Below are 27,828 nucleotides of genomic sequence, written 5' to 3'. Positions count from 1 at the left end.
ACAAGAATATTTAGTTGTGTGTTAGGAAACAAGAAGAAGATGGCTCTTACCTTGACGAGACCTTTAACTTTTTTCTGTGTGCATCTTTCCGAAAGATTACATGCCTTTGTCTGTCAGCTTGGGAGTAGCCAGCTCACACTGAGCTGCTGCACAGGCACACAGATGCACGCACTTAAGTGTTGATAAGTCTGTCTATGGAGATGAATTTCATGGCATCAACTTGTTACCTGTTAACTCTGTCACGTGCTACTGCTGCATGTCACTTCAGGCAACAAAATCCCCAACCAAAACATAGAAGGATTTTAAGAGGACTGTGAACTTTTGGTTGGAACGGGACACGTTGTTGTGGTAGGAAGTGTCCCACGAGGTATTTTGTAGCACTGTTAAATTGCAAGAGGTTTTTCATCTAAATGGTGCAACTTAGTGAAGTTTATCCTTGTGTGCAGTTATGGAGTTCAACTTGATGGCAGCACAGGCATATTTCTAATGGAATGAATATTTAAGAATGAATAATGAATTCCCTCTTCTTGTGAAGTTGTGGTTGGGGTTTCTTTAGCCATAACCTGACATCCTAGTGTAAAAGAATACAGTTCAGTGTTTGTGGTATTTCTACTTCTTTGCTCCAATTTGAAGAAACTAGCAGTGTTAATTACTCTTACGTAATTAATTGGTCAGTTTTATGTAATTAGGTAGATAAATTCTAGTTCTGCACTTTTTTTTGCAGATTAAATATATGTATTTTAACACTTCAACATGGTCTTTTATAATGTCCAACATTTGAATATACTTAATGCCTCTTTGAGATTGTTTTGCAGGTATATTTAGCTGAACTGTACTGGTGTTCTAAGCTGAGCAGGAATGCTTTAGAATTGTTTCAGGCAGAGCAAAAAACAGGCTATTAAAACTCAGTGAGGAGCAAGATAGAGCCTGATAAACACTGCTAGTTCAGACTCAAGAATATACCGAATGTGTCTATGCAGCCTTTGGGTATTTGCTATATTAGTGAAGATTGTGCTCTTTGTTAGCCTTAAGGCAGTATAGTTTTTGAACTTCAAACTCCAAACAAGCAGTCCCAGAATGCTGTATGAGTATTAGGGTTCCAAGGGGAGAAGGAGGTTGGTGGCTTTTCTTTTTTTCATGAGACCTGTCTGGGACATGCTATGAACGTGAACTTGATATCTTTCCTCAGTAAACTGAATTGTGTTAGAAGTCTTGTTTTGCTTATTTGGTTCTTTCCTTGAAGACATTAAATCCTTGTATATAAAATTGTTATGGAAGACAAAGCGTTGGACTTTTTCTCTGGGGGACTGAGGTCTTGCCTGTTTTCCTTTTGCATCTCAGAGTGGGCATGAATTTTGTCCCTCATTAGAAATTTCTTGAAGATCATAGACATTGTCTAAACTATGTAATGTGTAATATTTCTTTATGTGTGTATTGTTTACTTCAGTGAAGAGAAAATTCACAGGGTACGTAACCTATCTGAAGGATTTTATGAATGATCCCAGAAGAGAAGAACCTCTAATTGGTATGTTTTTTTTGTCTTATAAATTGTATGCCTTTGAATTTGTTACCAAATGGTTTTCTTTTGAAATAAAAGGTGGGATTTTAGTTACTGTTTAATTTTCTGTAAATGTATTTAATAAATTACCTATCTCATACCATTTAAATTTTAGTTTATTATAAAGGGGTATTATAAATATAATTATAAATTACAAATGGGTATTATAAAGGCCTCCTTAACTGTTAACTTGTTCTTGAAGGAGCAATCTAAATAAAGAAGCTTTTTCCGGATCACAGAATAGTTGAGGTTGGAAGGGGCCTATGCTGATTTTAACTCCTGCTCAAGTCACAGAGGAGGTTGTCTGGGACCAAGTCTAGATGGCTTTTGAATATCTCCAAGGTGAAAAACTAGTCTCTTAGGGAAATCTGTTCCAATGCTCAGTCACCCTCTCAGCCAGAGTGTGTTTCCTGATGTTCAAACAGTATCTTCTGCTTCAGTTGTGCCATTGACTCTTGTCCTCCACTAGGCACCACTGAAAACAGATCCCTCTTTGCACCCTCACCTCAAATATTTACACACAGTGATGAGATCCCCTCTGGGCCTTCTCCTCTTCAGGCTGAACAGTTCCAGCTTTCTCAGCTTTTCTCATGGGAGAGATGCTCTAGTACCTTTGTAATTTTCATGGCCCTTCTTATTCCCATGTCTCTTGTACTGGGCATTCCAGAACTTGACACAGCACTCCAGGAATGGCTGACTGGAGCCTGCTGTCAGCATTCCTCCTTGTGTAGCCCAGGATACCATCAGCCTTTGCTGGCTCATCTTCAGCTTGGTGTCCACTAGGTCTTTTCCTGCCATTGTGCTTCCTGGCTAGCCAGCCCCCAGCACGGTCTGGTGCCTGGGCTTGTTCTTCTCTGGATGCTGGACTTGGCACTTCCCCTTGCTGATCTGCCTGAGCTTCCTGTCAGCCCAGCTCCAGCCACTCAGGGTCCCTCTGCATGGCAGCACAACCCTGCGGTGTATCAGGCATCCCTTCCCAGTTATGTCATCATCAGCCTTGCTGAGGTTATGCTCTGCATCATCATCCAGATCATTAATGAAGGTTTTGAGCAGGACTGGACCCCGTACTGACCCCTGGGGTGCACTGCTGCCTTCTGGCCTCCAACTGGACTTTATGTCACTGGTGACTTGTCATCAGCTGTGGTTCTTTGTGGCTTTCTATCTGGTGGGATATACAGATGTTTCTATTTAGTGAGATATTTTTCCTCACTGTCTTTGGCTATACTTGAAGTAGTGAGATTAATTTTAAATGCTTGCTTTCTAACTAGATTAGGCAACCCTTAGGAGAGAAGCAAGGCTACTTGTCAGTGGCTTTCATATTCCAAGTGTGTCATGATGGCCTAGGTTCTCTGATGAAAGCCTAAGTAGCAAGTTTCCTAATATTAGCAGAAAATTTCTCTGTTTAGTGCATTGTCTTGTAGTAACTCCACATAATAAATTGCTAGGCTTTTTTATATTAATACTTTACTATAAGCATTTGTAATAGAAAACTCTTCAGTTGCAAGAACACTTACAGTTCATTTGGTGATAGTTTATTTTCAGAGTTAAGATTTAGCAGTATGATACTGTAGCAGGTCTGAGATAGAGTTGAATTTCTTCATAGCAGCCTGTATGTTTTGGATTTGTGACAAGCAGTTTTGATCACACCCTAGTGCTTTTTCCTGTTGCTGGGCAGTGCACCTGCATCAAGACTGTTTTGTTACTCTGGGTTCTTAACCCTTGAGTAAGCTGGGGGTGGACAAGAAACTGGGAGGTGACCCAAACTGGCACAAAGGATATTCTGTACCACGTAGTGTTATGCTCAGTAATCACTACTGTGGTAAAGAAAGAAAAAATGGGGAGAACCAGGGTTTGACTTCCAAGGTGGCTGTTCAGAGACTGGGTGGACATTGGTCTGCTTGTGGGGAAGTGATCTATGGGTTTTTGCATGTTGGTTGGTTTGGGTTTTTTTTACCCCTCTTTCCTTAACTTGTTAAACTGGCTTTAAGTCCGTGAGTTTCGTTTCTTTTGTTCTTTCTGTGTTCTCCCCACCCTGCTGAGGGGTGTGCATGTGAGTGAGCAAGCAGCTGTGTGGTTCTTGGCTGCTGGCTGGGATCAACCCATCACAAATACAGTGCTGGAAATTATGACATAAGGAAAACATCTGCAAGATTTTCCTATTTGTTTTAAACTGCTTTTAAATTTATTATATAAACATTTCAGAATAAAACTTTTCATGCTAGATTAAGAAACCTCAAATTTGAAGATTTCTGAATACTTTTAAGGGATTGTCTCAGTAATTTCTAGGAAAAATGAAGAAAAATCCCATTTTCATTTTTGTAATTCTTAAGGGTTTATGGAACATTTTCAGACTATGAAAGATTCAGTTTTGTGAAATGATTAATGTCTTTCCTTTTACTTGGATACTGTCCAAATTATGTTTGACTAAGATGCAGTTTTTAAATCTAGACATTTGTAGGCATCTCTTATTCTCATTTTCTTTCTTAGTTTCTTGAAAAAATATCCTAGACAGGAGTAAAGGTGCATGAAATATTTTTGGTGGGCTTGGAAATCTGCCATAGATGGCGTATGTCCTTTCAGAATAAGACATTAGAAAGAGATAAATTTAGCTGATGTGAGTAGTAAGTCCAAAGAAGCATTGAAGTGATCCTGAAGGAGTGCCAAATTCTGAAAATTGAATAATTTCATAGATTAATTTCAAATTTAATGAGCAGCATTAAAAGGAATGCATTTGTTTCAGTAGGCTATAGTAAAATAGAGATATTTGTAACTCTTGCTTTTACAGGTTTAGAACATGTGGTTGAAATCAGATTTGAAGGAAGAAGAGAGCCACGTTATGAGTGCAGGCTGTGTGGATGTAATACAGAAGTGGCACCTATGATAGAACATCTTAGTGGATATAAACACAGAAGAGAATACATTGTGAGTAATTTCGGTGCATTTTGATCACAGTTTCTTTATGATACTCCCCTTTTATTTTTTTTCCCCTAAATAATTAGATCGTTTGAAGTTTAAACTCCTATATAATAAATTTTCAACACTGGTGTAGTTGACTCTCCCTGGGTCAGACCAACATGAAGAACTCTGATGCTGTGAGCTATTGAGGCAGTACAGTCCAGGGCTGCTTGTCTATTTCAGCCCCAAAGTCTGTTCCTAAGTGTTTAGATTACTTTCAGGATGAGGTTCCAAAAACAATGTGATTCTTTTTTATTCCCCAACATGTCCATAGCATTGCTGGATTTGGTACAGAGGGTGTTGTTTCCTTTTGATAGCAAGCTTTGCATGGTATCCATTTTTTATTTTGAAGACCCCTTTAGTAATTCTAAAATTTGATTAGATATGTTGCAGAAAAGAAATTAACTGATAATATTCAAGTCAATGCTTGAGTCTTTTGGAAGCTTGTCCAGAAGGTGAAATGTGTAAATTTTCTAATATTGTGATAAACTTTGATATTAACCTTTTCAAGCTGGTTTTGTTTACAGTCTAAAGAATTTCCAGATAAAATGAGGAGAAAACCAACAGATGCAAAAGAATGCAAAGTCTCGTTTCTCAAACGGATAGCAGGAGAGCTAGAGAAAAGTGAAGGATTAAAAATGTATAAGGTAATTGGAAGTAAATGTCAAGTATCTGTTAATGTGTCTTTTATCAGTTCATTTATATTTGATAGAATAAGTTTTAAAAGTACTGCTGGCAAACCTTGTTAAATTTCTGTGTGTTTCTAGGAGGTGTAGTAGTGAGTTGAACTAAGGCTTACCTTTAGGTTGCCCTGAAAAATCTGGGGAAAAAAACAGTAGTATTGAAATTCATCTGAAAAAAGTCAAAGCTTTATATTTTTAAGGTTTTAGGTGTTTTAAATTGAAAATTGTTCAGTCTGAATTCAGTGATTCAGAAATTTTATTACTTTAACTTCAATAATTTTTAATTTTTGCAAGTTAAATTTTCTCAAATATAAGCAAATTTTCTCTCAAGTTTCATTTATATTTACAGTTTTTATCTGTGTGTGAGGAATTTAATTTAATTCAATTAAATTTAATTACATTGGCACAAATAAAAGTACTTGTTCTTTTCTTAAAGGCAGTTGCAGTAGAGACTGTCATTACGGAATTTTAGTCAGAAGAATTCTAATATGAAACTTTTTCTATTTTTAGATTGAAGGTTACACAAGACCAGCTACCTCATGTAAGTCTGTGAATTTCTTGAATGTAGTAGATTTGAAATAATTGATATTTGGCTTAATTTGACTTAGTAGTTGAACTCAAAGGGTTTGACTGATATAAAACATTTAACTTGTAGTACCACAAAGTGTTTTTAGAGGTTTTTTGTGATTTTAAAGTGATGAAAGAAGGAAATTGTCAGACTTCCAGTCTTCCTTAGATGTTTTTTACCTTCTTGGTTCTGGAGGTGTTTATGATAACTGCAGTAATTTGCTCATCAAGGAAAGTAAAAAAGTGGAAAAATGGTGCTTGATGGCTTTCTCAGAATAAGCTGATAAAGTGTCCTCCCTCATTCCTGCTATCAAAAGACTTACATGCTGAATCACTGGTGAAAGTGGAAATTTACCATTCTTTAACAAATCCATTGGAACAAGCGATGGAAACCAAACTCACAAACATAAACACAGCATCCTCCCTCGTACAGTATGGCTGTTTTTTTTGGTTGCTCATTGGTGGCCTCTGTGGCTTGTACTTTTGAATGTTGGTCTGCAAAACAAGGTGGCAGTAAATCTTTTTGATCTCAGTGCATCTTATTAAGAAGAGGGAATGTGACCTGGTAATTAGCTCAGTAATTCTCAGTTCAGAGTAAACTGACATAAGTCAGTAGGTTTCTGTACAAGTGGAAGACGTGGTCAAATATCAATCTGGAACATGAAAAAGAGTGATCCCACCCAGTCCTACAGGATATGAAACTCTAGAAATATGGACAAGAGGGAAGTTACCTGCAAAAGTGTTGCGCCTTTCAATACAGAGGTTTGCTCAGGTTAGGTAATGTCAACATCAAGTGAATTCCAAAATAAAATCCCTCTGGTTATTTAGAAGAAAAATCATGGTTACTGGGTTAGCAGCTGTGTGACTGCAGAGTAGATCATATTGGCAAATTTCAAAATTCCCTTCTGACTGTGAGAGTTTGAGGATATAAATAAGAAAGGCCATTTGGTGACATGTACTAGTGTGCAAGTTCCAAAATGGACACTAACAGTTTCATCACCATGTGTTAACCATGTTAATGGGAGCTGGTTAACATGATGGCACAAGTCTTTCAGCCTGGTGTTTCAGTCTTGTAGGGCCAATATTGTCACATTTCCTGAGAATTACTACATGTCCTGTTGCTTATCCTGGAACACCTGTGTTGATAAATGCTTAAGAAGTGATAATTCAACAACAGAATTCAACAGAATGACTAGGTTGGAAGAGACCTCCAAGATCATTGAGTCCAACCCATGCATAACACCACAACTAGAACATGGCACCGAGAGCCATATCCAGTCTGTTTTTAAACAGTGATAAGTGATAAGTACTTATCAGTGGTAAGTGATAAGTGAACAGTGATAAGTACCATCCAGTAGCTAGTTCTCTGAAGCGTAGTTCCTGTTTTAGACTGTCTTCTTTTGCTGAGCCCTCCCTCCCTCCTCATGTGTATACACTGATAGAGATGAGATGATCAGACATTCCAACCCTCATAACTTCTGGTTGGAAACTTAGCTATTGTATTTGTAGCTTTTGTGTTCACTGGTATTTACTCAGAAAAAGCCCACATGCAGACCTTGTAACTTTTTTTCATGGAGGAGACAGGCCCACCTCAGTTTATTCCATACAGACTTGTGTTGGATTCAGCTACCTGAACACAGGTGCTGCAGGGTACCCTGCAAAGCCTCAGGTCTCCCACAGACTTTTCATCAAGGATGCCTGTTGGTTTCTAAGATGGCTGCGTGTGCCATCTGCTGCTGAATCCTGCCCTTTATGGAAACTGCAGACACTTCATGGCCATTAACTGTTCTGTTTGTCTAATGTCTGTTGCAGTAATACAGTGCAAACCTTGTGATGTTGCTAATAAATATTTTTTATTTTCTAGCCCCATCGAAGAAGAAAGCAAGGTGAGAGTACTACCCACACAGGAGGATCAAAATCTATTTTTCTGTTGAAAATATGACATATGAGAAAATATTTTTATTGTCTTTCCACTGTACTTATCCCTCTTCTGTAAATTGTTCCTTTTTGTCTGTGAGGAAATAGTAGCTATGGGTTTTGAAATACTGCACTCAAAAAGTAATTGCAATTGGAATTTCAAGCTGCTTCCTTTCTATGTGGAATACCATTGGCTGAATAAATTTTATAAAAAAGTTTTTATATAGGAAGAAAAAAACGCAACTGACCATTATTTTAGTCATCTCCTTTAGTTGATTTGTAAATAAGTTCATCTGTACTACTGGCCTCTTTGAGAGTCAGTCAGAATAAGGACCTTTACAGCATATTTAAAACACTGTTATTTCTTAGAGAAAGATATCCTATATTGTTAAGTGATATAAATTTGGAAACTGAAATATTTTGGTTCTAGATACTATGAGTAAACCTAATGTTTAGTAATTTTTAGAATACATCTTAATGCTGCTAATTTCTTTCTTTTAAGGTGGGAAGATGATTATAAGCATGAGGTATGTAGAGGTAGTAACTCCACACAAGTGTTCACATACCCACAAGTGTCTCATGTTGTAGCCGTTTCTTTATGCTCATTTTTCATTTTTCTGGAAAATGCTTACTCTTTGGCTTCATTTACTATTTTATTAATATTGTTGCAGAAGGAATTGAGCTAATGAGTTAGAGTTTTGTATTTGCCACAGCAGAGGGCAAATACAGCAATACATTCACCTTAGCTCTCATAAATCCTACTCAAAGCCACTGAGAGTCTCAGAGCCAGTGTATCCAGGCCAGGTCTCCCAGCCTGTGCTGCAGTCTCCTCTTCCCTGTTTTGTCCCTCTTCAGATCAAGACTATTCTATACAGAAAGTTTGGTTTAAATATTAAGATAAATCTCAAGATGCACAATCCTTTTTTTTAACTCAAAGGTGGAATTCAAAATGATCAGTGAAGTATCTGTCCTGATTAGCTCTAGAGACAAACACTGCGAAGTGCCTTGTTTTTATCTTAGTGGCAGAGTTGGTTGTGTAGGCCTCAGGCTGGTCAGGTACTATGCTAAATGCAGCTGAACACTTTAAACATGTTTTTAAAACATGATTTTGCTCATGAGTGAGGAAAGGCTGGGAAAGATAGCTCCTGTAGGTGTTCTTCCTGGTATTGGAAGTAATGCAGTTGCATTTGTGTAGCTGCTACCAAACTGATGCTGAGGATCTAAGGTTATATGTTTATGGCTCTGACCTAAAATTATATCTTTTCTTTGTGTTGACTTTTGTTGTTGAATAAAAGATTAAAATGTCTGTTCTGTACAAGATAATGCAACAACTGCTGTAAAATTCAGTCTTTTACATTTTTTTCCCCTATTCTACAATCCCACAGAATGATCCTGTTCGGAAACAGAAAGCTCTGGAGTTCTTGGTATGTATGTAAAATAATTCTGATGAGAGTTGTGAGGTTTCACCAGTATGATGCAATGAATATTGTGAAGGACCCTCTTATTACTGTTCAAACCCATTTCACTGCAACATTAATTTCTATTTTAGTGGACTCTGTCCTGAAAAGTTAGAGCAGCTGTAGCTCAGCTCAGAACAATTGGCTGGATTAAATGTGAGCTCTCAGGAGCCACCCTGACAAGCAGTTTTAATTAGCAGCACTGATGGTGCTCAGGTACTGCTGGCTGCCCATATCTAATGGGATTGTTGATAATGCTGAGCAAGAGGAGCCAGTCTGGTCTGGCTGCTAGAGAGAGCACAGCTGCTGGCAGGCCTTGGAGTGATTGGGGAGGTTTTATCGGTTCTGTTGCTGTTGACAGTGGCATAGTAAGCCTCGGTTTGTCTTGGGTTTATGAAAATACCTGACCATTTTTGTTCACCATTTTACTCTGTGAAAGTCATGTTCTGTACCTAAGGCAATTAGAAAATTTCTTTTGAGTTCAAATTGTGTTTATACGCCCAAATCAGAAGTAGAATGTTTTGAGATGTGTGCTTCATGTCTTCCATGCTGTAGTTACTTGTGACTTCAGAAAGAGAGAGAGAGAAAAAGCAAGTCCAAGGATAATCAGTAAACTACAAAAAAGCTTTGTAGTTAATTGACTTTTATCTACAGGAATCACAGCTATTCCTTACAAAAGACTGCCTATATTCTTTTAACTTATTCTAATCACTTATAAATTTATTTACTTAGTAATCAGCCTGAAGCTTATTTTTATTCAATTTTCTACACAGAAAATACAAATTTTAGGACTTGTGCCCTTCTCCAAAGGGCAACAAAATGTTTATGGACTGACAGTACAGGAGAGAATTCCAGGTTTATGTTTTACCTTTTATCAGGCCATAATTCTGTTCCAAATTTTTTTTTTTTATATTTTTGTATACATTTATCATATATGCCATATGTTGACCAATAGTATTAATTTTGTTATACCAAAACAAAAGTATAACTTTGATCTGTTTGTGTATATGACCCTTCAGCATCCTAATGACCAATTCTAACCATGTTTTTCGACAGGAGACTTTTCGCATCACCTCAGACTCAGAAGCAACACTTGTTGTTCACATTGCACAGGAACTCATGGAGGCTTTGAAGGCCTTTTGTGAAAAGAGAGCAGCAGTAAGTAACTTGATATTGTTCAAAGTTATTTTACCTTAGGGAGGAAAGGAGTGGTTGAACTGCCAGCCTCTAACAGTTCAGGCATGGGTCAAAACCCCCAGTTAAATGTATTTCAATTTTAGTTTTTTACAATTTCTAAGTAACAAAGCTATTAATTACATAGCATGTTTCTCTTATTATTCCATCATCATGTGTCTGTTTTGGCTTGTGTGTGTGTGTGTTCTGTCCTGGGCACCACTTTGCTTCTCCACGACAGGTTGTCATTCTTTTTGTGTCGGTCCCTTGCTTAATAGCTTTTGTTCTAAGACCAATGAGGCTTTAAGTGCCACCCAAATGTGCCACTTCTTCCTTTCATGGGCCTGTGGGTAGGTTTCTCTCATAATTTGTAGCTTTGCTCTCAGTTGAGAGTTTTAATCTGCTAAGACTAGGGCAAGATGTCCTTGACTATCTGTTGTTCCTTACCAACCTCCATAGCTTCTTTGCAAAGAGGTTTGACTGCCTGTGGAAAAAGGAGTCCAAAGAAGGACCAGAATCTGAAAAAATGATTCATTACTCTGGCAGCTGGTTCACAAAATTCAGGATGTGGGTTTTTTTTCTGAAAACTGTTTCAGACTGTTTTCTCAATTGTATATTCTATGTCAGGTGAGCTACAGTAACTGTCTCTGTGCAAATGCTGCCACTAACACCAGTTAAATATTGTTTCTGTAGCTTAATCTCTCAGCTGGGCCTTCCATTCTGCACTCCCCAGATGGAGGCAGGATTTGCATATGCACCAGTTTTATATTTTAGCCAGGTGATGATAAGAGAGATGAGGCAATCAATTTGAAACAGGAGACATTTTCTTCACCAGACACTTCCTTCTGTTCTCCAGACACATACCTCTTCCAAATAACACTTTGGAAAATTGTGGTATAATGTTGTAACAACACACCCCTCATACAGACTTTGCTATCACCTAATATTGTACCTTACTAGCTTTCTATGGGAAATTTGTTGCTTTTTAGAATTTGTGAAGTTCTTAAACCCTTGCATTCGCAAACAGACATTCTGACCTTTTGCTTCACCTAGGATAATTACACCAACAGTGTAGGCCCACTGATGTCAGTACCTCAAGATGAATTTCCAGAAAGGGAAAACAACTCAGAACACTATGGGCCAGATGGAGAATACAAAGGTAATTTAGATATTTTGTTCTATTAGTTTGTTTACTCTGGAGACTGCACAGATTATGAAAGTTTACTTTTATGGCCAGCCATAGTGCTTCTTAGCTGGTGTACTGTGTGTCTTTGCCCTCTGAGTCAGTTCAGGATATCATTTTCTGAAGCTTTAATGACTTTACTGTCTGAAAACATTCCTTTCTCACCCTGTACAGTGTTATAGCAGTTAAAGTTACGGAAATTCAAGCAATAACCCTTCATGATCTATTTACTGTTAGAATTTTTGGGTGAAAAGATGCCAAACTCAGGTAAGACATAAAGGCACTAAAGGGGAAAAGAACAGAAGGATGCATCATAAAATCTCAAAGTAGTTGTATTTGCAGTTGGTATTTTAATATTTCACTAACTTTTAATGCCCTTTATTTGTTCAGGAAGTTCTGACTGGAATCAAGGTTTTTTGTCTCAGTATGAAGAGTGTTCTGAAGATTTTTCTTTTGCTCCTGCTCACTCAAACAGTTACCAAGCATATGATGGATCATACTCTTGTCATCTGAGATCTGAGGACTTTGCAATGATGCCTCCACTCAGGGACTCTCCTGCTGTTGAGCCTGATAATCCTGTCAGTGGTATCAGTGAATGGCTGAGACAGCTCAGAAACTCTGTGTCGGTTGCTGGGGCCTCTTCATACACAACCGGCCCAGTGAAGGAGTATTCAGCAGAATACATATCCAGTGATGTGCAAGGAAGTGAGCTCCTTGATAACAGACTCTCATTTGGCAGGGAAAATACAAAATGGAGGGATCAACAAGCATGTACAGAAGCAAGGCATATAAGTGACCAAGAATTACCCTATCCCAATTCTTCTGCCTCATATCCTTCATCTGCAAGATACTCTACAAACTATGCTTCACAAAACTATTCCTGTTACACGAACAGTGAGTCTGTGAATACTTGTACATCTTTGGCAAATTCTGGTGTTTCAGAAAGAGGTGACTCCAGGTGGCACCAGGACACTAGGTGGAATGAATGGAAGCAGGAATCTAGGTGGAAGCAGGAATCTAGGTGTCAAGGATTCAGGTATCAGAAATCAGGCTATCAGAGAGACTGGAGTTCACATCAAGACTCGTTTTGTGGAAGTGGTTCGTACCAAGATCACCAGCAGTTCCAAAACTCAGAAGAGATATTTGATGGAGTTGATGCTGGTCTTGCTCCCAACACTGTGAACAGACTACTAGGAAAGGATGTACCTACAATGACCAGAATGCTCAAACAGTTGGCTCCGTATTATCCAGCACTTCAAAGTAAGATTGTGATTAGTTTGCATCATGTGAAATGAGTCACATCAGCATGGTTATTTTAACATTAGCAGAGATTGCAGATTGCAGGGATAGGATGAAAGCTGTTCAGGGGAGTTGAGCTCATTTTGCTCACGTCCATATCAGCTGAAGAAAGGCATTGTTGCCTCTCTGAGGACACTGTGCCTCTTGGCAACTAGATGGAGCAGTGAGTGGGAGGAGATTCTGATAGAGCAAAAATTTCCTGAATTGAAAGGTTTGTCCTATGTCATCTTTTTAACTAGCAGTTTGTATCATGAGTTGTACTGGTAGGTTTGCAATGATGGGAGGGGAATGTATTGGCATAAATTAAAAAATATCGGAATGCATGCAGAACCAAACCTGGATGGCATTATAAGGGATAATCCAAATGAATCAAAATCCATTGGGATAACAGGAGAAATGTTATCAAAGAGCTGGTTCACTATGTGTCAACTTCTTTTTTCCAGTTACTGTAGAAATAGTCATTAATGTTGAGAATAGTGATATACTATTCAAAATGAGAGTTTCTCCTTTGGAAGTAGATTATGAGAGGGATTTAAAGAGAAGTGGGAGTATGCTACTGCATAGCTGTCATTGGGCATGAGTTTGGACAAATGCAAACTATACATCTGGTATTAGAATTAGTTAATGAATTAGGTTGCTACTTTATGGTAAAACTTTCATTTTCACATTCTCTATGCTGTATTATGGAAATGAGATAGAAGTAACTCTAAATGTCTTTATCTCCCTTTCCAGAAATAAATATTCAGACATTTGTCAATGTGCTAATAGAAACTAGAGAGAAAGATTAAGGAGCAACAACAGCTGAACTGGAAACAGATGAAGAGATTTGAGAATCTCCATCACCTGGCTTTCAGGAAAGAGACTGTATTTTACTCTGTGTTTGACTGGCTTGGGAAAGGTAAGGGGGAGGTAGGGTTTAAGTTTTTAACATGTGAAATATAGCTGGGACAGGAACTTGCACATAACGGGTGAACATACTATTTTGTTTAGGCTTTTTGTAAAGTATTTGTTATATCTTAGTATATTACAGAAAAAAAAATTTGTTATTTTTTGAAGATATGTTAAAATTACTCTGTCAGCAAAAAGCTAATAATCCTTTTAATACCCTTCTCAATTCAGAAGAGAAGGGAAGGTTTACTTTTCTGTTATCTACATAGGAAGCACATTCATTGAAAATACAGGTTTACTTTTCTTCACACAAATGTAAGGCCAGTTCCATTAATTTGAGGCTTTATAAGTAGTGTATTTTTAGAAATTGATACACTGTATTTCTGTTTAGACAGAGAAAGGAAAATGTCACAGCAAAGGTATTCTCTGTCTTAATGCGATGTTATATGAGGAACATGTAATCTGTACTAGAGGACTGGTATGTAATAGGGCATATTAGTTTCATTTTTGTAGAGGAAGAAATGGTGTGAAATATATGCAGATTTTTTTAATCATGTTGTTCAAAATGAAATAATTATAAATTGTCTTAAAAACTCATTTGGTGGATGGACCTAAAATAAAAATTCTTGATTCTTTCTACTAGCAAAAGCATATTAAGAAATAGTAGAACCCATAAGGCAATCAGATAAAACAACAGAAAAAAATAAATAAACAAAATGTCATACTAACTGAGTAATACTTACCAGTTCATGATGTGTATCAGAGCCACATGCTCATGAGCGCCTGGCTTTAGATATCTGCTTTATGTAATTAAAACCAGCTTACATGGAGCTGAAGAAATGAAGTAAAGTGAGACAGTTTACTCCTGAGTGTCTGTTTTCCTTTTCACTGCTGCATTGTGGACTATCATTTTTCTTCTCACCCATGCCAGAACTGTGTCTCTGTGCATTAAATACTTGTGCTGAAACAGGGTTAGTCTTCATGAGCTGTCATAAAAAAATTTGGATCTTGTTATGTAAATTTTAATAAAAACTCAACAAAACAAATTATTATTGAGCTTGTAAACTCAATTCCCAAATATTTTCCTTCTGTCATTATTTTGTTTCTGCATCTGAGAAGATCCACTTTCCTTTTACATTCCTGTTCACTGTGTCCTTCAGTGCTCATACTTACTGAAGTGTTGGAGTGGTTTATAATGTCACACACCTTGTAGTCGTGCCATACACTTCTGTCCTCTGAATTACATAGTCAACCTTCCTGCTTAAAAGGGAAAATTGTTTTTTCTACCACAGGTGTCTGAGAGAGTTTTGATGTAAAAGTCTGTAGGCTTGATCCGTTATTATTTAAAATTTACCAGATTTATATTTAAAAAGTTATTTACACAAATGTTACTACCATAGTTTTTTCTCACAGAAAGTGTAGTGCAACTAAAATTTTGAAACAATATAAAAAAATGTTGCTAGAAAATGTTACTCCTGCAACTCTGTCAATTCAAGCTAAAACCTTTTCATTTGAGGTTGCTGCAGAGAACTCTTTTTCCCATTTCTCACTCTCTTCTGGATTTTACTGCCATCACTGTATACCCTAGTGGCATACAGCAGCTGGATGCCCTCCACCCACCTTAGATGCTCTTTCCACCTACATGTTCTGTTCTTTTTCCTTCTGAGCAAGTTATTGTCCCTCCTTTGTTGTTGTGCAGAGTCCTGCATTAGGGAAACAGTTCTTCCATTTTGAAATGGAGTAGTTATCCAATTAAGTAGTTATCAAATTAAGCATTGATTTACTAAAGCTTTCCTGAACTGTAGAGTGCTGAGTACTTCTTAATCCCAAGAAAACCCTTTGCCATATCTTGCTCCTATGTCGTACGTAATTGGAGCAGAATTCTGTCTAGCCTCCAATCCTTCTTCAAGAAACAACTTCACAAAGTAGGTCTTGATAGCCTGCAGAGCAGCACTAGATACCTGAAACCTAACAGCACCAAAGCAGCTACATCACAGGCTTTGGCACGGAGGCAATAGTTTTCAGAATGCAACTGAGCCCTTGGAGCAAATTTCCGATTTCCTTAAAAAGCCAGTGACAAAAATCCAGACAGGAACATGTCTTGGATTGGGGATAAATGGTCTACTTTTAGCCAGTTTCTTGGTCTGTGGTGTACCTGCTTTCACAATTTAGAAGTATGTTTCCCACTGGGACAAGAGTTGTTCCAAACCAGAGCCACCTTGATGATTCTCTGCATCAGTGATGCTCCTTTAGGAAGTGCTGAAGCCAGCTGTTCTGCACCAAGGGCAGTGAAATACAACAGGGCCAACCGGACATGGAGACATCTTTCAGGGGAGACAACATGGGAAGTTTCTCAGATTCCAGCTTTTTAGTTTGTACCTTGGACTTACTAATACTCCTCAAAATGCTTCCCAGAATTACTGAATTTTATGTGGGTGTATGATCCAAAGGGACAGATTCCTTAGTGTGAAAAAAAACAGGGCAGCTCTTTCGAGCCCAGAAATTTGGGATTCTGGTTTGTTTCTGGAGAGGACATTTATAGTTACTATCTCAGCCTTTTAGGGAGGGAAGGTTCAAAGACTAACTCGTGGAAATCTTTTTCCCTTGTTTTCTTCAATGTAAGCTAACTTTCATAGCTGTTGGATGAGGTGGCTTCTGACAGTGGGTGTTATTCCTGATCTCCCTCCTCACCCAAGACCAGTTCCTTGCCTTTTGGGTAATGACACCCCAAGTGCTTTGGGAACACTCCTTGTCTCAGTGTGCTTATGCTATGGGGGCCATTGGTTTTTCCCCACGTATTTTACACCAAAAGAGTGTTCAGAGTGTTGCTGAGCTGTCACAAAGGGTCTGATTATCACTTGACAAATAGTAGCAGCTTCTCTGCATGACAGATATTTGATAACAGTTGCATAGTTACCACTTTGCTGCCTTTACCTTGACACCAGACACCCTACTCTGGGTGAGATGCAGAATCACAGAACAGTCTAATTTGGAAAGAGTCCACAAGGATCACCAAGTCAGCTCTTCAGTGAATGGACCATACAGGGATTGAACGTGTGACCTTGTTGTTATTTGTACCATTCTCTGACCATCTGAGCCAATCTCAGGGTCATCTGGAAGTAACATTGTAACTCTTTTTTTTGGTTGCTTCTTCAGATTTACTGCAAGAGATGGTGTGTGACAGGAATCAGTCATTGTCTTGCTTGAATTTTTCCACTCTCTCTCATTAGCTGTAAATGGTGAGATGTAAAGTTATGAGAATGTCTGACTGTCACTTCAAGGCCACTTCAAATAATTGCTCCAGCACAAAAAGGAAGACTTCTGATGTTAAATGAGACAACTAAGCAAAGGGAGCATATCCAGAGTTAATTTTTGTGGGAACTTATCAAGGGAGATGCAGTATGACCTTCTTCACAGGTGTGAAGAAGTTGTATTTGAAGCCATCCCACAGATATCCTGAAAGAAGGAGGCAGCTAGAAAATAAAATTTAAAAAGGCCACCCAAGTGGAGAGAACCCTGAATCGTAGAAGAGAAGAATACAGAAATAAAATCACCATCCCCTTAAAGCTATACAAAAGTGATATAGACTGAAAGTTGGCCTAGTATTTTTACTTAATTTTAAATTCTGTATTAAAAATTAATACATTAAACTCTTATAAAAGTAAGGCACATGCAAAACATGTTGTGCAACTTCTGGCTTTCAACTGATACAAACTAACAAGCATTATTTTAATTTGGCATTTCTAAAGAGTCATTTTTCCCATGCATGATATGTGTAAGAGGTAATGTTCAACATTATACCAGTTAAAATCTAGATTCTGTGCTTTCTGTACTACAGTAAGCAGAGATGGTCATATCATACAATAATACAAAATAAAAACCAACTCAAGTACAGATTCTGACGGTGATTACCAACATACAAAATTTAAGAATGTGATGTTACATCCATTATAATACATCAGTTATCTTGTTCAGAAGAGGATGATTTGGCAGCTCCAGTCTGTGTAATGCCAGTGTGCGATTCCTGGTTATCGGTGTCATACAATGCTGAAGACCATGGAAAGATACTGCTCATAGGACACCTGAATCCAGCCATCCTGATCAGTATCATACCTTCGGAACACATCGGTCAGCCTCTGAGGAGGAGAGAAAAAAATAATAGACATTTTTGTACTAGGGGAAGGTTCAGACCGCCCCATAGTCCCCTTGGTACCTGGGCTACTACAGCTTTATGAACCCTTTCTGTGAATTCCCCCCTGTACCCATTTTACAGTCTAATATATAAAGATGGCTCACTGCAATAATGATGCAATACCTAAGGCTACCTAGGCACTTCTTTATAGACCAGACAGCTTTTTATAACTGTCTTTAAAGCAGGGGGAAAAACAATGCAACATCCGAGTCATGTGGAAACAGAATCCAATGCATACCTTGTGCATATCTCACGTTCTAGGCAGATATGCTTTGTGTGCCATTGCTATCTGAGCTGTCTCTGTATAACCCCAGAGATTCCAGGCAGTATAGACAAAGGACCCAGCACGGTTTCGTTAACATCAGCTGAGTGATATACTCCATTTCAAAGCCCTTTTTAGCAGAGTTCAAGACTGTAACTAATTATAATTATCTTATATGAAATACAATACAAATGATGAGTCTAAATAACAGAGATGTTACTTTTACAGGGAACTGCCCGCCTTCCATGTTCCCTCTCTCTTGCTCCCTGTGTTACTGAAAGGTTGGGAGGTTTTTTTCTGTACTTCTACCATTTTCCCTGCAGGAACAGCTCTGAAGTCTGTATTAAACTAACAGACACTGTAAAACATTGATACTATTTTACACTTTTTTGTCCCTCACTCATTATATGAAATTTACTTGAGATGCAAAGGAATTACTAATGAAGACCAATACATGAAGATGTTTCTAGCACTTGTCATATACTTAGTTCAAATGACCTGTTATAAATAAAAGCAAGTTCTAGATCCACTGTTAAGGTGAGAACCAGAAAAGCTTCAGAAAATATAGTTTTTTTATTAATTTTAGACATCAAAGTACATCTCCTTTCTTACCTGTAGAACAACACAGCACTGAATAAAATCATCAAAAGCAACTTGTCCTCTTCCTTGTCTGTCAAATTTCCGAATAAGGATATCGTAGAATTGATCAGACAGTCGGTAACCTTGGAAGAAGAGAAATACTTTAGAAGGTTTCAATTACTGCAGTCCTTCTATAAAAAGAACAAGGTTGTTTAGCAGGCATGTGTAACAAAACCAGAAAACAGGAGTTACAATGATTTTTTTTTCCTTAAGCATCTCTATTAAACTAAAATGCATGCAGTAAAACCCATGCTTTATAATAATTATATACAGAGTCACAGTAAATATAATTACAGATTAAGGTGACTGTTTGATTGAGGGAATGGTTAAGGGCTGCAGCTCAAGTCTTTACAAGTGAAGTGACTGAATGAAAGTTCCTTAGCCATCAGAATGCTCTCACAGCACAGACAGCTGGCCTTGTTTTGAAAAGTGGCAAGTTCTATCAAGTACCCTCTAAGTTCAGACTTTGCCTGAAGCATTGGTAATGCTCTCAGAGCATGTCACAGAGGAGACTGGAACTGGATGTGTCAGGAAATGTGTGGAATGTTTTCCTTTTTCTCTATTTAAGGAAAGAACTTTAAAAAACATGTGCCTCTGACATGGACATTGTTAAAATGTACCTTGTACTTAAAAGGAGAGCCGCCCTTCACCTGCCTCATTTTTAGTCACATTTGTCAGAGCAGTACAGCTCTGCAACAGTACCACTACGCAGCTCATTCTATGACATAACCCAGTCATAAAAACTGTAATTACTAATGAATTACCAAAACCTGTTAGTGCTTGCTTTAGTTCATTTTTGTCAATCATTCCAGAATTGTCTCTGTCATACGTTCGAAAGACATTCTGCCAGTCTGTGACGTATTTCCAAACTCCTGTGAATTCATTGAAGTTCACACCCCCTTTGTTTTCTCTGTCAAACATGCCTGAAATAAAAAGTAAGAAACACATATAAAACTCCTCAGCAAGATCTGCTAGGACCTTAAGTAGATAGCAAGAGTGCTCTGTGGAAGGTACTGAAGAGAGAAAATAAACTGCTAAAATGCAAGTGGTAATTTGTAAATTTCTGCCAAGAAAAAGCAAGCAGTCGTCCACTGAAGGAAAAAACAATCAAGCAAGATAAAAGTACCAGAATAAATCACAGAATGTTTATTTTTCCTAGCTTTTAATTTTCAGTTCTAAAATACTGCAAGCTTGATTGATCATCCAGTGATAAATCAAAATAGGCAGAGGGGTGGACAGTTCCTTTCTAAGGACACATTAAAAAGTCTTACATAATTTCCAAGAGTGCTGGGATGTTCATCTGCATTTGACTTACTGATACTGTTATCTTTATACAATAAGCATGTCACCCAGCGATGGAACTCAGACTGCTGCTGAACACTTATTTAAAACAAAGCAAACAATGTAGTCCTTGGATTTATGAACTATGTGATAGAAAAGATTTGATTTATTGTGCTTGAATCTTCATCCTTCTACCACCATCACCTTCCACATTACCGGCAATTAGTTTAGACACTAACAGAATTCAAGCATTGTAAAGCTTCTGTTTGGTATTTTTGGAGTAAAACATAAGCTTAAATTCAAGACAGGAAAAACTACTTCCCAAGACAATTCATGTCATATCTTTTTAGAAAATTTAAAGTAACAAATATTCTCATACATAAATTACATTTATTATCTAATCAATTATGCAGTAACATTTTCTCAGGCTACTTTGACAAGTGCACATGTGTATATGCAAAGGGCATTCCTCTCTTAATCAAAAGGGAAAATAATTTTACTACTGCTGAGCACTCAGAGGGAAAATAAAACCAGTGTAGCAATTGAGAGCATTCTCAATCATCTGAACAGATCACAAAACAGTATCTTAGGACTATGTCACATCACACAACTACACTCACCAAGAATTGACCTGACTGTTGCTGGATTAAATGGAGTCCATGTGCCTGAAAAAGAAAGAATTACTTAGCTGAGAATTAAGAATTCCTCAATGTTTTAAAAAAAGGCAACAAACCAAACAAACAAATCAGTTAAGAACATTGAACTCAGAGCTATGTGACATGGAGCTGGCGTATTAAAAAAAATAAGGCTGCTTGGAAGTAAGGAAGTCTCACCATTCAGAGATGACTTCAAACCAGTGCTTTACAAATACTGCACAGAAACCAGCACTTTTAAGGCTGCAAAAAAACCTAACAAACCTTGGAAGATCAAAGAAGGACTTTTTCATCCCAGGCTGTCAGGAAGTATTGGATAAAAGGCAAGATCTAAACTGAAGTACCTCTTTTCTACGGACAGGAGCAAAAGTGTTCTAAATTGTAACGCAATCAAGGCCTCATATCTGTTCCTCAGTAAAAAAAATCTGCTCATTTCCTTTTTACAGGACTACTCCAGGGCATTTAGCTTCAGACAGAAGTAAAGAGAAAGGGTTCCCAACATTGCATAACCATACATTGCAGTTTAGATTTGTTTAGTACAAACTCCACTGCTAAAACAATTAAGTGTTAGTTTGAGTTAGTATTTTTAGACCAAAAAATGTTGCTGCTTGAAAGGGCCTGAGCAGTAATTATCTGAGAGGAGCTCTGTACTTCTCTGAGTATTTAGAGACTTGTCATTATGAAATAGTTTTCACTTGGTTGAGAGCATTCCCAAATGCTAGGAAGGATTAAGCTTTAAACAAAGATGAATCCTGTGCCTTATTTAGAATTTCACCATCGATTCTCCAGAGCCTGTGAAGGAACCAGGAGGACGAAGCAGCACATAATTAACTGGCTGCGGTTGCCTGCACGGACCCAGGGAGTCGGTGAGCCGAGGGCACTGCAGAGGCGCTCCCAGGATGTGTGTGTCAGCTGACCACAAATCCCAGCAGAAGGGCTGAGCTGGGATCTGGCACATTGGCTTTGCTGGGTCACGGGCAGTGGTTGTAACTCTACAGGGAGAGCCCTGCACTGTAGGCAGGCCCTGTGGCTATTTGCACATAAAGAGAAACGTAAGCAGAGAAAGAGAAGAGGAAAAATGGCTCTGAAAATGCTGAAGCAGTATTTTAGACAGAGAATATCAGTACCTTAGAGCTGTGTGCCTCTTCAAAAAAATAATGGATTTCATAAGGTGCCAGCATTTAACACAGAACAGAACAAGAGGAAAATGTGAAAATACAGTCTTAAAATTAACTTATTTAATCTTGAAACATTCAAGTGACTCACACAGCCACCACAGAGCGAAATCTGAGCAACTCCGGAGGTGAAGGACTGTACTGATTTCAACCTATTCCAATAAATAGTGAAGACTGTTTCTGTCTCTCCTCTCCTGACTCTAGTATTAACTTCCCACAGCAGCACAGAAGAAAACAAGAAGGAAATGAAGGATTTTATTGTGCAAACAGACGAAGCAGCCCCTCCCAGCTAAGCACACTCTTTTCAACATAAGCTTCACAGGTTGAAAATGTCAAATTGTCAAAACCACACTGAACTTCAAATGTCAATAAGCATGATGCAGACTTTTTTAATGTTTTAGAAATAAACATATAACATTATTATAGCCCATGTTAAATTGCAGGACAGGCACAATCATTCACTCAAGGATATATTTTGAAAATAATATAGTGAATTGTTAGTGACTTTGGGGTACAAGGTCTAGAATCTCTTGGAATGCAAGAAGCTTACAGTTCTGTAAATATTTTGTCTAACACTTGGTAGCCATTCTTCATAACTGCAAAGCACTGAAACTGCTAATCTACACTGTAAATGAGGAAAGAAAGGAGCACAGATAGTCAACACTGCCTAGTACCCTTAAATTCAATCATATGAGGAGATACTTAAAATAAGTAAAATTAAAAATGGCAGGTTCATATGATAAGATATTTAAAATACATAAAATTTAAAACAGCAGGTAAAATTTAAAATTACAGTTTCTCACAGTTCTAAACAGCACTGTAATCTAAACGAAAATGGTGACTTAATTTAACTTAGTTCTTGCTGAAGATTTTATTCAAAATTTTAATTATGGATCAGGTCTGGCAGCCTTGCTTTTAATTTATAAGATACATTATTAAACAAATCTTCTAGTAAATCCACTTCAGTTACAAGACTGCAGTTTTACTGAATAGAACTTTATACGTTTATTTCCAGTTAGGCAATTACTGACAAAAATGGGCCCTTCACCCTGCGTGTGCTGCAGCTCACAACATCAGTTTAAGCCCTTCTCAGTCACAAAGCACAGGAGGGATAAAGGAATAAACTCAGGGACAAGGGGAACTTGGTGTGGACTCAAAGGCAGACAAACAGCCTGAATATGCCCTTTTTCAGATTTCCAAACAGGAAAAAAAGCCCCACAGAGTACAACCCTACCCACCCTGAGTCATGGTAGAAAAGTAAAAATAGGCTATGGAAAAATGATTAATTTTTTTTTTCAATTTTGTTTCCATGAGTTATTTGACAATACCCTAGTTATTCTTTGAGTATTACAACAAGGAACTGACAGACTGCTAGAAAGTTTTAATACTAGATCTAGGGTGCATCCTTCCACTCTATTAGGAAAAGCCCCAAACATACTTATTTCCTGCACCATACTGTATGAAGAATAAATGATTCACAATGAAAAGGCTGGTTGTAAACAGATTGGCCCAGGTTATACACTGATTCTGGTTAAAAAACAAAGGTTCAGTAGTGATGAGCAAGGAATACATGAATCACTGGTTATGATTTCTAGGAAGCAGAGCTGGGAGAAAAATAAAGGAATGTGCACGCCCTCATTCTTCAGAATACAGACCACTAATAGTTACAATAGATATTTAGTTTAAAACAAACAAACAAAAAATCACAAAGATTGTTAATTTTTTTCCTTTCCCAGCCTTTTGCTGTAGATTAAATAGAAATTAGTGAGTGGTAGGAACACTTCCCACTCCCTTCCATACAAAGAACGATGGCATCAAGTAACCACACTCTCACAACAAATTTATTGTGAAGTTCACAATGAACTATCTCACTGCTCCTTTACAGACTTACCATTGGATAATGCCTGCTGAAGTTCATTATCAGATATTATTCCACTCCTGTCTTTATCAACTCTGGGAAAAAAAGAGAAACAACAACACAAGAACAGGTAGTAAGCTTTATATAGCTGAAACTAATAGGTTCCACTTACTGAAGACTTCGACATTCTGGTTCTTACTCACCAGGTGATATTATTATTTTCCTGAAAAGTCTCTGGAACATGACAAAAGCTCCAAAGAAAACTGCAAGACTTGCTTATGAGTGAAGAGACACACCGAAACACACACTGACAATTGAACAGTTTTGGGCATGCTCTGCACAAGAAAGTATTTTTATTTATTTCTGTTTAAGAGAACTGCAGAGCACACATGCTGGTTATATCCCCAGAATGCCTAATGCCACAGTAGTAAGCTATTTGTTTCGCAAACTGGAGCAACAGGTTTGTCACCTAGACTCCCTCATATGCCCTCATATGCTGGCAGTGGAGAGAAAGTCACTAATGTGACCAAAGTACCGAAAGGCTCAATCAACTGTGGGGCCTTGACCCTGCAAAGGGGTTCAAAGGGGTTCAAAGAGGAAAAAGCACAGGCAGTTTCCAGTTTCCATTGAGCCTTCACAGTCCACTGTCTTAATGATTCAAGTTCTATGCCAAAATTAACCAATTAAGTAATTTCTGTACAAATAAAGAATGATCATGCCTTTAGAAGGGTATCTGAAAGTGGTGGGGACTTCCCTCCATTTCATACAAGGACGTTTCCATTGTACTGACAGTTTTCATTTCCCCTCATTTACTACAACTCCAAAGCAGAGTCCTGCTGAGTTTATCCCTGTTCACAGAAGCTGATTTCCTTTAGTTCTTGCTGTCTTTTTTAAATACTTCCAGGTCATTCTGTTGCTTCCTTCCTCATCTCCAAGAATTATGTAACCTGCATGCAATACTAAAATTGCAAGCATAAATTGCAAAGATTTCAATTACAAATAGATATTTCCCTTTTTTAATCTCAGTTTCTTGTCTTAGTACTTGCAAATAGTACTTAGTAAATGTGAACATTTTTTACCTTTCATGAGCTGCTACCAAGTGCTAAGCTGATATTTGCAGGAAAATGCATTATGACCTACTTATCTTGCTCCTGAGCATCATCAGTCAGCACATTCCTTTTATAAACAAAATTATGCAAAATTAGAATGGGTTTTCTTCATGGACAACAGATTCCTACTCTGGATTCCACCTGACATATAGGGATCACCTGTCATACAGGGATCATGATCTGGCCATGACAGGCTGACACAGCCCAGTCATTCAGGACTGTAAGGTGCTCCTGCAAACTTTCACAGGCCTCAGTTACTGCAGGAATCAGCAAATCTCTCCTGACCATTCACCCTCTTTTCGCAGAATCATAGAATGGTTTGGGTTGAAAGGGACCTTAAAGATCATCAAGTTCCAACCCCTCAGGTGTGGGCAGGGACACCTTCAATTACACCAGATGTCTCAGAGCTCCATCCAGCCTGGCCTTAAACACTTCCAGGGATGGGGCAGCCACAGCTTCTCTGGGCAATCTGTTCCAGTGCCTCACCACGCCCACAGTATAAAACTTCTTCCCACCATCCAATCTAAACCTACTCTCTTTTTCCCAGCTGCTCCCAAACAGATTACATAAAGATCCCAGGAGTGCTCCATCTGTCAGTGTGGCGCATGACCACACACACACACCCTTCAGTCAGTTTTCCATCCACTGAAGAAGGCTTCCATTCATTCCACATTTATGGAATTTCTTCAAGGGCCTTTTGATAGTGTTGGGAGGATTTGTGAAAAGCATATAGATTATATGAATTGCTCCAATTCTAGCCATTATATCCATATCCAATCCTTACCAAACACAGTCCAGGATTTACACAGCAGTCTGCCAGAAAAAATATTTTTAACAAAACCCATGCAACTCTCCTAACTACATTATTTAAAATTTTTTTTACTGATTTTCCTGGTGCAGAAGTCAGCTTGTTGATCTGTTTCTTTCTGAGCCCTTTAAAAAGAGACATGGCTTCATGCATGCCTCTGCCGAGTCCTGAGGAAGTGATTTTACAGTAGGCTGAGTAGGTAAGCTGCTGCATTCCTGAGTCACTCCGTAAATATCGGCCAGTTTTAGAAACTTAGTACTGTTTGTCTACTGCTTAACCTCTTCTTGCTGCTGCTTGTGTCAGAGGATCTGTCTTGACTCATCTCCCATAAAAATGGATCCAACGTAGGCACCTCCCCAGTTTCCTCAACATGACATAATTGGGAAATCTCCTCTGGCTTCTTCACTGATAGGATCTTGCCAGCGTTTTTGTTTAGCACAAGCTTGCTAACTCCCTTGCAGGTCCCTCTGCTCCAGGTGAACTCAAGAGAATACTTCAGAGAATCATTTAGGCTGGAAAAGGCCTCTGAGCTCATCAGGTCCAACCTATGACCCAACACCACCGAGTCAACCAGCCCATGGCACTGAGTGCCACGTCCCGTCTTTCCTTAAACACCTCCAGGGACGGTGACTCCACCACCTCCCTGGGCAGCCCATTCCAATGTCCAACCACCCCTGCTGAGAAGAAATTCTTCCCGATATCCAACCTAAACGTTCCCTGGTGCAGCTGTGTCTCCTCGTTGTCTTTAAGAGACTTCCATTAACATTTATCAGATTCCTTTTTACAACCCTGCCCTGTAGTGCTACACTGACCCTCCAGACTTCACTGTCCTTTCCGCAGTCTCAGGTTAAAAATTACTCCAGCGCTTTCAAGGTTACCTTCTCGCTCCCATCGATCCCCTTTACCCTCGTTATAAAATACAGCCACATTTATTCCTCCTCAACCCTTTCCCACAGATTCCTCCCACGGGGAAACCACCGCGATGTTTACAGCGCTGCCCGGCGCCCCGGCAGCCAAACCCCGCGGTGCCCGGACTGCCGCGGCAGCCGACCCGCTTCCGGCACTCCCCGTTCCCGCTGCGGCCCCGTTCCCGGGCTCACCTCTGGAACACGTTCCACAGGAAGGAGGGGTCGGGCAGGGGGGCGCCGCCGCCGCCGTTGGGCCGGTGCTGGTACCCCGCCGCCATGGCCCCCGCGCGCGCCTGCCCCGCGCGCCGCCGCCACCGGCCGCCCCTGACGCAGCGCGCCCGTGACGTCACGGCCCGGCGGGGGCGCGCGCCCCGCCCCGCCCCGCCCCGCCCCGGGGCGCGGAGGGGAATCCCGAGCGGAGCCGAATCCCGAGTGGAGCCGAAACCCGAGCGGAGCCGAATCCCGAGTGGAGCCGAATCCCGAGCGGAGCCGAATCCCGAGCGGAGCCGAATCCCGAGCGGAGCCGAAACCCGAGCGGAGCCGAATCCCGAGCGGAGCCCGCGCGGCCGCCCCGTTCCCGCGGGGCGGGAACTCCGGCCGCTCCCGCCGGGAGGCACCGAGGCGGGGCTGCGGCACGGCCTTAGCGCGGCGCGCAGGGCGGGGGGATCCGCGCCCGGGGAGTGGCGGCCCCACCGCACCACGAGCCGCCACCCTCCCTCACGAAGGTTCCGGCAAGGGCAGGAGCCGTTCCCGTGACCGATACGTGCGGATCCACTCAGGGGAGCCTGCGTGTGCCGGAGGGGAAAGAGCCAAATTTAACATCCAAGAGATGCCTCTGCACCATCGCTGAGAGGAAGAAGGGATATACAAAGGGAAACAAAGCCCTCTGAGTGGATTACCTTGCGCAAAGTGAGGATTAAAACACACAGGGAAAGAAATTTAGGGACGGGATGCAATTAAGAGTACAAAACAAATTAGTATCACCTCACTAATTTTTAACTGAATTCTTTACTGAGGGTTTAACATAGTCCTCTGAAAAACAATTTTCCCTCCCTATACCCACAGTTTTTAGTCAGAGTTTACGGTTCCATGGGACCCAAGGAGCTCCTGTGCTAAAATCCCTCAAGCACACAGACAGCAAGATAATGCTCTACTGAACCGTCTCGGGATACACTGTCCCTGTCACTGCAGAGAGTCTCAGATCCATGCTTTATCCGAACTGCTGACCCTGTACGTATCACTTCTGGGGTACAGGGGAGCTGG

At 39.5% G+C, this 27,828-nt stretch overlaps 2 protein-coding genes across 7 annotated transcripts in view; one reads left to right on the top strand and one right to left on the bottom strand.

Annotated features, from left to right (window-relative positions):
• Positions 1 to 14,542, top strand: part of LOC131575278 (uncharacterized) — a 28,248-nt gene extending 13,706 nt beyond the window's left edge. For all 4 annotated transcript variants that reach the window (XM_058830475.1, XM_058830476.1, XM_058830478.1 and 1 more), the window contains 11 exons: positions 1,448 to 1,525; positions 4,344 to 4,480; positions 5,041 to 5,160; positions 5,707 to 5,737; positions 7,628 to 7,649; positions 8,183 to 8,207; positions 9,066 to 9,104; positions 10,194 to 10,295; positions 11,364 to 11,469; positions 11,884 to 12,753; positions 13,525 to 14,542. In XM_058830475.1, coding sequence (XP_058686458.1) covers positions 1,448 to 1,525; positions 4,344 to 4,480; positions 5,041 to 5,160; positions 5,707 to 5,737; positions 7,628 to 7,649; positions 8,183 to 8,207; positions 9,066 to 9,104; positions 10,194 to 10,295; positions 11,364 to 11,469; positions 11,884 to 12,753; positions 13,525 to 13,580 — 1,586 coding nt within the window. In that variant the 3' untranslated portion in view covers positions 13,581 to 14,542. The remainder of the gene's footprint in view (positions 1 to 1,447; positions 1,526 to 4,343; positions 4,481 to 5,040; positions 5,161 to 5,706; positions 5,738 to 7,627; positions 7,650 to 8,182; positions 8,208 to 9,065; positions 9,105 to 10,193; positions 10,296 to 11,363; positions 11,470 to 11,883; positions 12,754 to 13,524) is intronic.
• A 2,548-nt stretch (positions 14,543 to 17,090) lies between these two features.
• Positions 17,091 to 27,379, bottom strand: PDCD6 (programmed cell death 6). Of its 3 annotated transcripts, none has more exons than XM_058830480.1 (6): positions 26,758 to 27,379; positions 23,774 to 23,835; positions 20,675 to 20,719; positions 19,538 to 19,696; positions 18,747 to 18,856; positions 17,091 to 17,816 (listed from the first exon to the last, which is right to left on the bottom strand). In XM_058830480.1, the coding sequence occupies exons 1-6, from the start codon at positions 26,841 to 26,843 to the stop codon at positions 17,718 to 17,720; spliced, it is 561 nt and encodes a 186-aa protein (XP_058686463.1). In that variant the 5' UTR covers positions 26,844 to 27,379; the 3' UTR covers positions 17,091 to 17,717. The 3 variants fall into 3 exon arrangements, with proteins under 3 accessions (XP_058686463.1, XP_058686462.1, XP_058686464.1); XM_058830479.1 differs by having other exon boundaries at positions 19,544 to 19,696; positions 26,758 to 26,918; XM_058830481.1 differs by lacking the exon at positions 26,758 to 27,379 and adding an exon at positions 22,433 to 22,507.
• Positions 27,380 to 27,828: the final 449 nt, after the last annotated feature.

Source organism: Poecile atricapillus, chromosome 2, assembly GCF_030490865.1.
Source record: "Poecile atricapillus isolate bPoeAtr1 chromosome 2, bPoeAtr1.hap1, whole genome shotgun sequence".
Taxonomy (NCBI): Eukaryota; Metazoa; Chordata; class Aves; order Passeriformes; family Paridae; genus Poecile; species Poecile atricapillus.
The sequence above is the reverse complement of the archived record's forward strand: the minus strand, read 5'-3'. Positions and strand labels throughout refer to the sequence as shown.

What these genes read in the sequence shown, in the direction of transcription:
- PDCD6 (XM_058830480.1), bottom strand. Translation starts at nt 26,843, where the DNA reads ATGGCGGCGGGGTACCAGCACCGGCCCAACGGCGGCGGCGGCGCCCCC. An exon ending in AACAGTCAGGTCAATTCTTG is followed by an intron (nt 19,697 to 20,674) that starts GTGAGTGTAGTT and finishes TTTTTATTTCAG; the next exon opens with GCATGTTTGACAGAGAAAAC. An exon ending in GCAAGCACTAACAGGTTTTG is followed by an intron (nt 18,857 to 19,537) that starts GTAATTCATTAG and finishes TCTTCTTCCAAG; the next exon opens with GTTACCGACTGTCTGATCAA.